General features: G+C 48.3%; 1 protein-coding gene across 8 annotated transcripts in view; it reads right to left on the minus strand.

Moving 5' to 3' along the window:
* Positions 1-13,568, minus strand: part of CHD6 (chromodomain helicase DNA binding protein 6) — a 256,715-nt gene that overhangs the window by 36,086 nt on the left and 207,061 nt on the right. For all 8 annotated transcript variants that reach the window (XM_019500672.2, XM_059733285.1, XM_059733283.1 and 5 more), the window contains 6 exons: positions 13,325-13,428; positions 12,605-12,734; positions 7,189-7,249; positions 6,738-6,792; positions 4,175-4,394; positions 1,495-1,703 (listed from right to left, as the gene is read on the minus strand). In XM_019500672.2, coding sequence (XP_019356217.1) covers positions 1,495-1,703; positions 4,175-4,394; positions 6,738-6,792; positions 7,189-7,249; positions 12,605-12,734; positions 13,325-13,428 — 779 coding nt within the window. The remainder of the gene's footprint in view (positions 1-1,494; positions 1,704-4,174; positions 4,395-6,737; positions 6,793-7,188; positions 7,250-12,604; positions 12,735-13,324; positions 13,429-13,568) is intronic.

The following is a 13,568-nucleotide window of genomic DNA, read 5'->3' on the forward strand; positions in this document are numbered from 1 at the left end:
GGCCAGGAGGCTGACTGGAACCCAGACAAGCTCAGTCAGGAAGGGGCCACGCTATGGTACTGGGCCATAGCTAAAGGGCTTCTCCTACAACCTGGAGAAGGGCTGAGAGTTTTGTCTGCTGGTTTATTTTGTTTCTTTAGTACAAAGACTGTGTTTGTGTTTAAAGGACTGGCTGAGAAGCTCCCAAGGGAGCAAAGACAGCTTGCAAGATAGCAGGTGCAGTCCATTTACACTACCATACTTGTCTAGCTTCTGTCTTTATATTTCAAGAACAAAGGGAGTTATTTAAAGGGTAACAGTGAGCAATGTACGTTTCCTGAACTGTATTTTAATTCTCATCCAGATTCCAGGTTAACAGGGGCTGGGATTACAGTAACTAAATTGGCAATGAGTTAATTTTCAACATTTTCTTTCCGCTCATTTGTCTCTAACTGGTTACCATGGAGGGAACTCAACTTTGCCAACTGCAACAACAGTGGCAATCTACTGCTGGGGATTTCCAAGCCCTTGCTTCAGCTCCCTCCTGTGCTTTCTTACTGAAAATAACACAGTAGCAGCATGGAAACTTCTAAAGGACTTCCTGGGGTCAGAGACGTGCGGCACTTCATAAAGCTTGTGGGAACTGACATTTCAAGGAGAATCCTCAAACATGCAGTTTTGAGCAGGAAGAACTTTGTGAGTTAGTGTACCCACAGTGTTTCCTGAGGATTAATGACTCTGCCAGGAACTGCTCTGGGATGTGGCTCCTGCTTCTATTATTAACAGTAAATTATTTTTCATATCAATCATTTTTTACATCTGACTTATCTGTGAATTGTGGGTGATTTGGCAATACTGAGCACATCTAGAGGACTGATGCTATGTGTATGAGCTGGCCAGATGTTTCCCAAGTGGGTTGCAAGCTTCCTTTCTTTCAGATGTGTTCTCAGTCTGTGATTAACTTCTTCCTAACATACAGTCCTTCTAAAGGGAGTTACAATATTTAGAATATGGGCTTAGTTTGTATTGCAGTCTATCAGCAAGTAAGTGAAACTGAGCATAGCAGAGCACTTGGATCAGACAATATCCATATGTAGTTTGAAGGATATAAGCCTGGGGCTCTCTGGATCCATCTGCCATTTTCAGAGATTCTTGGCAAAACTCAAAACTTATTTCATACATATTTCTTTTTACAAAGTGCATAGTAAGTGGGTGGCAAAATTTCGGCTTGAAATGGCAGAGAAGGAAGTGACTGGGCAAGTTCCTCCTAAGTTATTAGAAGCAGGTGGCCTTCAATTGTAGCTCCAGGCAGCACACAGGCAGAGATGTGCAATTAGCTAGAATTTCATTGCTTTGGATCTACACTGAATACTTACTGTCCCTCCCTATCTTTGGCAGACAGCCAGCTCCATCTGGATTTTAGGCCTCTGTTTTTAGGCTGTATTTAGGCCTCTGTTGGTCTGCACGGTTCTACTTGCTACTGTGCCACATGCCGGCAGCATTATATCCACTCACCATCCTCTTTCCATAGCGGGAGACCACAGACATTTTTGCACATGGCCACAAAGCTGTAAAAGTACTTTTCTAGGCTCTCATCTGTTTTCTTCTCCAGACGGGAAATGGCTCGGAACTGGGTCCAGTCAAAGGCCTTCTTCTCCTGGTCATAGATGACACCAAAGGACGAGACGGTACGGTAAAAATCTGCTTGCTCCCTCCTGGTCCACCTGCAGGGTAAGGCAGGGGAGATGCAGCTACAAGCTACTAGACACTTTCTTTTAAATTTTTTATTTCCCGGTGTGTTTAATGCAGGTAAAGATTACTGTCTTCCATCCTCGACTGTGAGGGATTGCCGAAGAAGAAGAGTACAGGTAAGTGGTGTCAGCCAGACAGCCCTGGGGCAAGGAGTTATCCAATTACCCAAAGAACAGATCTATGGAGCCTCTCTCATTGCTGCTTGCCGAGGTGCCTAACTCTGACCACCAGGAAACCTCCAGAGGCCATTCAGATTTTGGCCTCTTGGATTAGACATTAATGAGATAACAACTGGTACCCACTGTGGCAATACTAACTTTTGTGATATGGTTCTTTGCTAGAAAAAACTGGGCTGAGATTACCTCATTATATTGCACAACTTTGTAAAAAGCCACCAGCAGTAATGACTTATTGTGGGACATGTCTGCCTCAATGATCTACAGCACAGAAGGCTCAGGCACCTTCAACCATATAAGTTCGTAGCTGTTCGAAATGGAAGGTTCAACGACGTTTACTACAGCTCTCTTGTTCCACAGAGCTTTAAAAAAAAAAAATCTCCAGTAAACAATTTACTAGACAACCTATATAATCAAGTGTCAAGATAAAGGACCCTTTTTGGAGAGGCACAGATTTTCTATTTACTCACTCCTATAGTCACACCAAGCGGGTCTCACTAATTTCATTTACAGATATAAAAGGCTGAGAGTGTCTTTGGCAGGTGAATCATATAAAAACATGTCTAAAAGAGACTGCAGGAAGCCATCAAGTCCACCCCCTTCTCAAGGTAGGATGATTAGTATAAACTGTCACAGACAAATATCTGTCTAACATTTGTCTAACACAGGGAAGGGCAAAATGTTCTGTAGGGAGACCTCCCAAATAATATATTCACAAGGAAGCCTGGAGGATGGGTCTCATTTGTAAGTATGGTCCTGCCTTACAGAGAATGAGAAAAAAAAATCATGTGGGAAGGGGCTCGAGTTGTCTCCTTTGGTATATGCTGTGTTAAGAGCAGGATGGTATACCATGTCAATATACTACTGCATACCAGACTCATTAATTGACTTGTAGATTCCATCCTTGTTTCTCTGTGAACAGTTTAGGGAATTGGCATTTAAATTTATGGTGTAATTTTTCATTCTGTCTGAGTTCCTTCTTTCCACGTTGTCCTCTTATAAAAGGAGGAGATCACCTGATTTAATTTTATGGCAGCATAATTGGAATGACGGAAAGAAATGCCATCTTACATGGCAGGTAATAATAACTTGATGCTACCTGCTCCGAATGCCAAACAATCCAGGAAGTGTGGCTGGATAACCTAGGGTCATTGATAACAACAGCTATGCAGACTGCAACTATGATAAGGATAATTAAACATGTTTTCGGGAGTAGGTGGAGGGATCAGGAAGGAGATCTACCCCTTATCTACAGAACTGTACACGTGGTCAGTGCAGTTAGATAGGAGCCCTTGTAAGAGGGCTACTAGACAGCTTAATAGCTAGATCCATGTTAGAAATCCCTCAGCTTCCTCCATTCAAACCCTCACCAGCCGGCAGCTAGAATAACTACAATAGGAGGCTGATTTTAGTACCAATTTATATGTAACCAGGTATATTCCTACAAGACCCATGTCTGATACATGTTATCCTGCAAGCCCAATTCACACTGGGAGCAGGATGGTGCAGCATCCATCTCTGGGAGTGTTGTGTAGCTTACAAGCTAATTTGTCTCCTTCGCTTAGATGAGCCAGGGACTGGTTCCTGGGGGTTTTGCCTAGATCAGGGGTGTCAAACTCATCTGGCCCTGCAGGCTGGATGAGAATCAGTAGGCCATTCTGCAGGCCAGATAGAATCAGTAGGCAGTCTGCAGACCAACCCCATGTCATGTGCAGTGTCCAGAGCACCGCATCCAATCTGTGCGGTGCATGCAGCATAGGGTCCAGCCCACATGCTGCATACAGCACAACCTCTGTGCTGACCCTGCATGCACAGTGAGCTTTGTGGATGTTGTATGCAGCACACAGCACAGGGGGCTGGTATAGAGAGCACACTGAATGCAATGCAATGCATGAGCTGGACCCGGTGTTGCACATAGCACATGGGGTCTGGGATGCATTTTGCATATAGTCCCTCACCAGATCAGTCCCATGCACTAGCTCTGGTGCTCACACATGGCTTGGAGCTCACTGGACTGGACTTGGAGCCAAGACACAGAACTGGTCTGGCCTAAGCACTGCATGCAGCGGAGCTCCCTGAGCCAACCCTGTGCTGTGAGGCACACGGGATCAGTCTGAGATGCCCGGACTGGATCACACAGCTCCACAGGCTGGATCTTGCCCCCGGGCCGTATGTTTGACATCCCTTGCCTAGATAAATAAAGGAGTCCAGTGATTCCTGGACAAGTCTAGATCAGCCATTTCACCTCCTAGTATTGGCTTCATTACCTTTTCTGCATTTCCTTGTTCATTGGATCCATCTCAGTGGCTCTCCTAAACATCTCATCTTGCAGCCAGTATCCATGGTTACTTGGAACCAAGACCTCAGCTCGGGGGGTTAGCTCTTTGCGGTTGCAGCGCTGGTAGACAGTGACAAGCCGTCGCAGTCTGGCTGTGAGGGCGGATGAAACAGGCCAGCAGGATCTGTCTGAGTCGGAGCCATCCTGGGCTTCAAATATCATCAAGGACATTAGTATTTAAGTCATTCTGTGAATAGGTTGGGGGTGTCTGCATATGTCCTGGTTGGCTCACTAAAGAACTCCCCTCTTCCCTTCCTTCCCAGAGCACATGGTAGCCTCCAGTTCCGAGGGCAGCTAAAGGTAGGGGACTAACACTTGGCTGAGTGTCTGTCCCCAGACCCTACTGGGCTGCTTGGCCAGATTAATGACTTTCAGTCGCTTCCAGCCTGTCTCCGTTACCAAAAGGGAAAAAGACTCCATCTCTCAATATCACTCCCTCATGGCCCCTCATGTTTGCTAACTGCCCTGCTCTGCCATTGATTCAAGGGTGATGTTTAGAATGCTTCTTCCTTGCTCAGTACCTCAGTTTCCTCACCTACAAAATGTGGATGATTATAACTACAGTTGTGTGTGTACAGTACTTGGGAGGCTGCAAGGCTCTAACACAGGGACAGGCAATTATTTTGGGTGGAGGGCCGCTTACCGAGTTTTGGCAAGCTGTCGAGGGCTGCATGGGTAGCCTCGCCCCCTGCTCACCATCCAGGGACCAGAAATCTTGCCCCTAACCTCTGACCTGTCCCTCCCCTTGCCCCTGGAAGTATTCCTTTGGGGAAGAGGGCTTGCCGTTTTAGGGGGAAAAAACTAAATTATATACTAAAAATCAAACGCTCATAATAATATATTTTAATTAAAAAATATATTTTTGTCCCGATTTGTGTGTGTTTGTGCTGTATATGTAGAAGTGATTACATAATAACTCAAAATGCAGTCTTATTTGTATATTGTGAGGTTGTGGCAGCCAGGGCGGAGGATGAGGATGAGGCGGGCTTGGTTGCCACCACCTTCTCTTTGTCACTGTGCTCGCAGTGCCGCCTTCAGGAGTGGCCGCTGCTGCTGCAGTGCTCCCATCATGCCCGGCTGTTGTGCTCTGCCTCCCCATGTGGCTGCTGCTGCGGTGGTCGTCATTGGCTGCCAAGCTGCCCCTGCCACCACCGTGCCCCTCCTGTGAGCCCAAGCACTGCTTGCCCTGAGGCCACTTACACTTGGTGCTGCCCCCACAGCAGGTCAAGGTGCCTGTAGCAGCCAGGAACAGTAGTGATGGTGGCTGTAGGAGCGGTGGCTGTAGGAGCAGGTGCAGGGCTAGCGGCGGTAGCCACACAGGAAGGTGAAGCGTGGCAGCCAGGTGCAGCTAGAGCATTGAGGTGGCAGCGGCTGCTTCTGCAAGCAGCACCATGAGCACCACAGCGAGCGCAGTGACAAGGAGAAGGCAGCGGCAGCTGAGTCTGCCTTGTCCTCCTCCTCCTCTGCCACAACCACACCGGCAGCCCCAATTGCTGCTCCGCCTAATGCAGCAGGAGGGAGCAGGAAGCCAAGGTGCACTACAGACGGCCCAAAGCTGCCAAGCCGTTGGCCAGCTCCCGTCTCTCCCTGCTGGCAGTCCAGCTCATCTCCATAGACCCCTGCTAGCCCATGTTCTGTGCTCCTGCTGCCCAGCTCTGTGCCCCACTGATGCTGGCCCCAGGACACTGGTGCAGGCTCCGTGCTCCACTCACTTCCATTACCCCCACTCCCTGCCGCCACCTTCCCCATTTTCTGCCCACCTGCCAGCTGCTCTGCACCACATGGCTCCTGGCTGCATAGCTAGACTGTGGGACTTAGCAGGAGCTGGACCAGCCCCGAGGACTGGGGCGATCCCTGCAGTTCTCCCCTGCCACTCCACCCCCTGCTTTTACCTGAATTCCCCATGCCGGCACAGGCACAAACAGCCCCACAGTCCCAGACGAGAAGCCCCTGCTAGGCAGGAGCTTTTGGCGCCGGGGGGGGAAGAGGGGCTATGTGGGCCCTGCAGTTGCAGGAGCCTACCATGGCTTCCCCTGAGTCCTACTGCCCCTGTCTCATGTTACGTTTGACAGGAGCCAAGGGCAGATAAATATTAATTTTCTAAATTTTTTAAGGGCCCCGCAAGCTGGATAGAATGGCCTGGCGGGCCATATCCAGCCCGTGGACCGTATTTTGCTCACCTCTGCTCTAACACCTGCTATTATTGCAAAGGTTTCTGTAGTAGGAGGCCCAAAGTGTTACTTAATTACCCTCTATCCATCATAAAAGCAACTGCCTCTTGTTAAAGGATGCATTACAATTGCAGTTGTGAACCTTAATGTTAATGGTAAAGAAGATTTCAATAGTGCTGTGTTCCCACTGATCAGTATATATTTATTGTCATAATTTGTATTTGTGTAGGCCGTATAGGCCCCTGTTGTGGATCAAGACTCCAGTGTGCTAGAAACTGTGCACACATAAAAAAAAAAAACTTCTAGAGGGTACAGTCTCACCTGCCACATGGTCATCCCGCTTTTCAGTGACCTCACCACAAGAACTGGGAGCCTCCTGCAGAAAAAGAGAGACAGACTTTCAAAATAATCTGCAATGTGCACATTGTCTGTCCAGGTCAGGAGATGTTGCTGGATCAGCTGACTACTCAAGCAAGGGCAGAAGGAGCAACTGAACAATGCATGGAACTCAGTGCAGTGGGATTTCTACCTGAGAGTGACCTCTCATTGTGCAGCAAAGGGCTTAAGTTGGCTCTGGAGTAGCAAGAGGGCTACAAGGAGCACAAATCACAGAAATCCAAGCACCAGGAAAACCCCCTGGTGTTGAGCCTGGAAACAGGGCAAACCAGAACAGCTTATGCTGAACGGTGGGGTGGCTGGACTGCTGTTATTTCTACAGTGATAGCCCTAATGTTGCGGACATTTGCTGCTGACTTCTGTGAACCTCACTCACCTCATGCTTTGACAGCCCTTCCAGTTTTCCTCCACCACTCTCTTCCTTCTCTGCATTTCCTCTAGATCAAAAAAGCCAAACAAAGAATTAGTCTCCACTAATCCCTTCTTCAACCTCCCCGCCAGATGACATGGGAAGCAGGTAGTAAACCAATGCTGTGTGGTAATCACCCTTTAGTCATCATATTGCTGGCTGCCTTCCTATCAATTTTTTAAGTCCTAGGTCTGGCTCAGGAAGCCTATCCTGTATGTAACACTTCCCTCTTCCCCTGTGGCACTGACCTTTGCCATTGTAGAACATGCCAAACATTTTAATCTTCAAAGACTGTCTAGTACAAAGTGCCAGTCTCAGACATCAACAGACTGGACAAAGTGGTTAGGTTTGGGGTCCCCTGGGATGCACAAAAACAGTGCCAGTCATGGTGAGTCCTGGGCTGGACCTATTTAGCTCTACAATTCCCAGAGCTCTCTGGGCCTGGACAGGCAACATATTTATACCAGTGTAACTGACCTTTATATCAGAGTAAAAAAGTAGCAGACAGATGACATAAACCTCTATGCTGAGATAACTTCACCCAATCTAATGTCAAATTACCCCCAAAAGAATCTAGGGTAAAATCATACTATTGTAGGCAATACGTGTCCACAGTTTACCTTTTGTTCAAGGTGAACATGCTAGGATTGGAGGACAGAGAGGGGAGTTGCGGGGGAGGCAGAGTGGTGGTGATGATCTCCAAAGAAAATCTGATCCAACAAATGTACCAGGTTGCCAAACTTGTCTAACATGAAGTATTCTACCTCAAACTTGAAGCTGAAGATAGACTGGGAATTCTGCCAGTGTACCAACTACCTGGCTGCACAGCAGATTCCCAGAGAGAGCTAGCCAAGCTGGTCTTGAAGGGGTGTTGTTGACACCCAGCTTTACTGTCTTGAAGGACTTCAACATCCATCGTAAGGCTGGGTCTTCAGGGCTGGAGTGCAACTTCATGGCCTCCATGACAACCATGGTACTATCCCAGATAGTAACTGAGATGAGTGATAAGGTGGGGCACATGTTGGACCTAATGTTTTGCACCTGCCTAGATACAGGGGCTCTGATTATCAGGGCATTTTCAAGAAACCTCTGTCATGGTTGGATAACTATTTCCGTAGAGGTGCAGATCTGTCTAAGCTGGCTAAGCTGGACCACCCCCAACAAACTCATGGACCTTGATTAATATAGTTTATGGACTGGTTGATCTGTGGAATAGTACATTCACTTTGGCCACTGTCCCAGGGGAGAGTGGTGGAAAGGACCCCAAACAACAAACGGGAACCCCTGGGGGGTGGGAACCACGCATAAAAAGAGAAACGAACACAATAATAACTCAAGAAAAATACTTACCAGCAGCAGGACCCGCAGCGTAGCCAGAGCAAGGAAGGAAATCCGCGCGGGTTGTAAGCCGCGCCTTTATACTGCTGAAGCCGGCCGGTGACATCATCGGCAATCACCGGCTGGCAGGGATAAAACGGATCGAGGAAGATGGCGGGGGGAGAGTGGAGCCGGAGAAGACACCGACGCCAGATGCCGTCCAGGATACTCCCAGGGAGGGAGAGCCAGCAGGGGCTCACTGCTCCTGCAGAGGACAGCACGGCGAGGAGGCAGAAGAGCCAGAAGAGGCTCGCTGTGCCGGAGAAGGCAGGAACGCCGGATGGACGGGAGAGCCAGAAGAGGCTCTCTACACCAACGAAGGTGGGAGCATTGGGGGAACCCGGGAGGCAGAGGAGGCTCTCCCTCCAGGGCAGACCAGATGGGAGCAGTGAGAGGGGCTGCGAAGCAGGACGATGAGAGGCTGGGTGCCAGCTCTCAACACAAGAGGCGGTCAGACTCTTGGGGAGGTACTGCAAGGCACCGGAAGAAGGACTTCCCCAACAGCTGAGAAGGGGAACAGGGTCACAAACCACGCGTGGCAGGGTGAGAGGGGAGATGACCTGGAGCGAGGGGCCATGGTCTACCCCGGCCACACATCGGGCTAAACCCCAGGGTGGGGATCATAGAGAACAAGGGCATGTCATCACCCTAGTAGAAGGGCTGGGGAAGGAACCGTATGGGCCCTTCTCGATTTAGTTGTGTTGGTGTTTCTTTCTGTTTCTCCCTTTTGGAGGGGTTGAGGAGTAGGGCGAGGCAGTGCAGACAGGATAGCGGGATCGGAGGTTCTTTTGCCCTTCATCTTTATTTTGGGGACATAGGCTAGGTTCTGGGACCCGGGCATAGGCTGCCTCAGGATAGGAGTGAATGATATTGGGGGACTTACGGCTAATCGAGAGAGTTACCCTGGGGAGCAGGGCCTAGGATGGGAGAGGGCTGCATAGGCCGCCGTGCCTGGGAGTATGACAGTATCGGGAGTACGGCTGAGAAGATTCGGTGACCAGCCAATGGTTGGCGTGAGGTTGGGGTGTAGAGGAGGTTTGGAGGTTGGGGTGTAGCCCCACAGACGACTGCCGGGTAGACTCTCTGCCACAAAGGAACCCTGTGTGGTTGGCCCCCCCACTGGTATAACATTCAAAGTCGTGGCAGGTGAGACTGGGGGAGGCCACTCCGGTGATAAACATCTACGCACCAGCCCACAGGAGACCGTAGGGTGATCACTACCGGCCACCCAGACCAAGGCCGCACGTGACCGGATGTTCGAAGCCAGGCAGGCACAGCCACAGATACAGTGGCACCCAAACATTCACTCTCACCTCTGTGGTGGCACCAATCCCCTTAGGATAGAGGGAACTACGGCATCTTAAGCAGGAGGATGGGTGGTTAAAGTGCAAGTGGCTCTCAAACCCAGGTTAAAGCAAACTGACTGTTCCACAGATCTTTTTTTGAAGAGCTCTGTCACGGCAGTGGCAGCAGCAAAGAAACTTTTCTTCTTGATTGCTACTGCATCTGCAAGGTGTTATTCAGCAGAACTGTTCTGGGAGCTGAATGGCCTGACTAATGCAGCTTATCTCTACCTAGAAACAAATCTTTTTCAGTCTACTGTGACGACGTTTGCCACCTATATTGTAAGCAAAACTGTCTATACCTGTCATGACTTTGGGAGTGTCACTTTTGCTGAAGGGTCAGTGTTTGGGGTTGAGTAAGTTCAGTCTTGTCCTGTATATATAGATCATTTTACACTGCTGTCACCTACTGAGGCAGAGGAAGTACTTGGGGGAAGGAGAGCAAACAGTGATGGACATATACTCATCCTGATTTATAAAAGCCTGCTGGGAAAGATGGGTCACTGCTGATGGGGGGTTGTCAGTGCCTACCTTTGGGAGGGCAGGGTGGCAAACATTCTTAAGTCTGCAATTTTTTACACATACTCAAGAAACTATTGCTAAATGTGGATTCCCCAGTTATCACCCTGTCTACAATTTTTCCTTTTTGGGGAAGATCATTGAACAGGTGATTGCCCAACAGCTTCAGGTACATCTGAATGCAACTGGATTCCAGGCCCTCTCTCAGTCTCACTTTCATCCTAGTGATAGCATAGAGAGTATGTTCATGGCCTTGGTTGACAATCTTTGCCTGGATATCAAAGGGGAAGTTGCGCCCTGTTGATCTTACTAAATTTTTCAGCAACTTTTGATACAGTTGACCATGAGGTCCTAAAAAGTGGTTATATGACCTGGTAGGTATTCGCAGAAATGTTCTGAATTGGTTCTGCTCTTTCCTAGCAGGAAGATCTCAGAAGCTGGTGATGAGTAAGTACTTGTCATCCCCTTGGGACTTTTCCTGTGGGCTCCCCCAGAGGTCCAATCTTTTCACCCCTGTTGTTCAACGTGTATATGAGGCAGCTAGGTGAGATTATGAAGAGATTTGATGATGAAGAGCTTTCTTATTTGACCCAGGCACCACAGTCTCAGTCCTTCCTTGGTGTTTGAATGTTGTCAGGGACTGAATACAGGTGAACCAACTGAAACTGAATCTGGACAAGAGAAAGGTGATGTTGGAGGCCAGAATGCTTGACTTGAGAGAACTGGAACACCTATTATTGATGGGGTTCAGACTCCTTCAGTCACTCAAGTTTATAGCTTTGGGATGCTTCTGTATCTTCAGGTGAAAGCCTTTCACCAACTCTGTAAGGTGAGATGGTTGCAACCTTTTCTTTCAGATTCTACGCTGGCTCCCAGCTGATTTTCAGTCTCTGTCCTGGGATCCCACCAGAACTAGTTCAAGGCTCCATTGCAGTTCAGGGGCATGGCATGCAGGAGCTGCTCTGTAGAGCAACCCAATGTTAGCTCAAAATGTGTTAGATATTATGATCTAGAGAGACTCCCTGATGGAAAAGGCCTTACCTTACTACACAATGATGCCACTTAACATGTTCTTTACTACTTGAATGCTGGGACACTAGCACTGTTAAGTGCAGTGAGTATGGGCTAAGCGTAATATGTAACAAGGCCCTAATCTTTGAGGTCAATGGAGAACATCATCCTGTAAGTACCATCAATGCACCCAGTCTGCTTGGCAGAAACATGTAGGAAGTAATTCTCAGCAGTTGCTCCACAGCTCTGGAACTTCCTCCCTCTTGAGATCTGCCAGAGTCTGAGCCTAGACATCTTTTGGAAGCACTACAAGACCTTCCTATTATGGGCAAATGTTTAGCAAACAAAGCTAGCCTGGGGTATTGTTCAGGGGGTTTCTGTTTTACATTGATATTCTAGTTACCTTTTAAGTTGTTCTGGTCTCGTTTTCATTCGCCTGCTTTATAAATTATTCTGTTCTCTTATTGTAAGTCACTCTGAGCCTTTGTTGGGACGGCAGCATATAAATCAAATACAATGAAATGAGTAATAATATCTCCAGCTCTCTGCCACCTCGTGGTTAAGTCACTAGAATGGCTGCCCATTGTATATAGCTGGGCATCTGTCTGCTCTAGACCTCACTGTCTTTTAGATCCATGTAAATAACACTGGTGTAAACTGATCATCTGTCCAGAACCTCTTTCTCTATTGTCACAAATCTCCTCTCAGTGAACCATCTCCAGCAGTCACCTTGCTGTGTCTCAGATTATTCACTTTCCCAGGCAAAAATCCTCCTGCCAAAGTACAATATAACTTTAAGTAGTGCTCTGGAAATCAGTGTCTGGGTAAAAGGGCACACCTCCCTAACCCAAAGAGGAAATATACCCTAAGGGAACAGCTCCTACATGTCTGACTACATGTAATCAGTGCCAGCCAGGCCAGCACCCTCCTGCCATCTCCCAGAAGAATGTTTGCTCACACCCAGCAGTTACTGGCAGTACCTTTCAGATGTCCCAGTGGGCTCTCAGCTTTTCATTTCTCTGCTCTTACCTCTGATGATGCCAATGCCACAAACACCATTTAATTCATGGCCCTAGCTCTACTTCTGATACCACAGCCCTCATGGGATCAACTCCCTCTCCCTGTCTACCCACCTGTCAGCAGCATCTTGCACTCCATCACTGATGCCCTGCTCCGCAGACAGCAGTTTCTCATCTGGCATGCCAACCTTCTCCAGGAAGCATAGAGCTGGATCTGCTCGCATGGCATTGTACCTCTCATAACCTGGCAACAGACACAACTCATGTTAGAAGGAATAAAGTAACAGACCAACTCTGAGAGCAAGCTCAGGCTAACCCCTCACTATGCCGTAGTCTGCCTCACATGGAGTTCACTTTCTATCTACCTGGTAACCTGGCTTCTTGGGGGCAATTCTGATCTACAGAATGCAAAACATGTCAAATAGTCACTAACTAATCCCCAGCCTACTTGTAAAGATAGAGACACTGGAATAACTTCTCCATCCCTGAAACACAGCCACTTCTGGGACAGAGCATAGTACCTGCTCAACAATGCACAGCAATGCTATACTGTAGGAAGTAAGAAATTCTGCATCCAATGGGAACTGCAAGGGGAGTTTACAGGGCCAGAATGAAATTAGCCATAGTAGAATATGACCAGACTATCTGGATGAAGCTCTTTTGTCCCATGGTCAGGAGCTCAGTCGGATGCATCAGAACCTTTCAGCAGAACAGCATTCATCAAAACTCACTGCGTGCTGCTTTTGGGGCCAATGGGAGGGGAGGAAGGGAGAAGAGAGGGGGGAGGAGGTTGACTTCCTACTGAATCGCCTGTAAGGGAAGGTAAGTAAATACCATGTTTGAAAACACCGATGAGCAGTGATTTATCAGCCTCAGCATTCCACCAGTCCACAGGGATCTCCACATAGTCAATATCTGGCAGCAACACATCCAGTTCCCTGTGGAGAACAGGACATGAGTGCACATTCCTCCAAAGCACCTGGGGACCCCTGTGCCTGCAAAAAGCTGTAAGTGCCCTGTAATGCTAGGTGGTTGGAAAAGCATTGGGGGCTAGCCTTCATATGGTTAGCATTTTGGC

This window comes from Alligator mississippiensis, chromosome 9 (genome assembly GCF_030867095.1).
Source record: "Alligator mississippiensis isolate rAllMis1 chromosome 9, rAllMis1, whole genome shotgun sequence".
Taxonomy (NCBI): domain Eukaryota; kingdom Metazoa; phylum Chordata; order Crocodylia; family Alligatoridae; genus Alligator; species Alligator mississippiensis.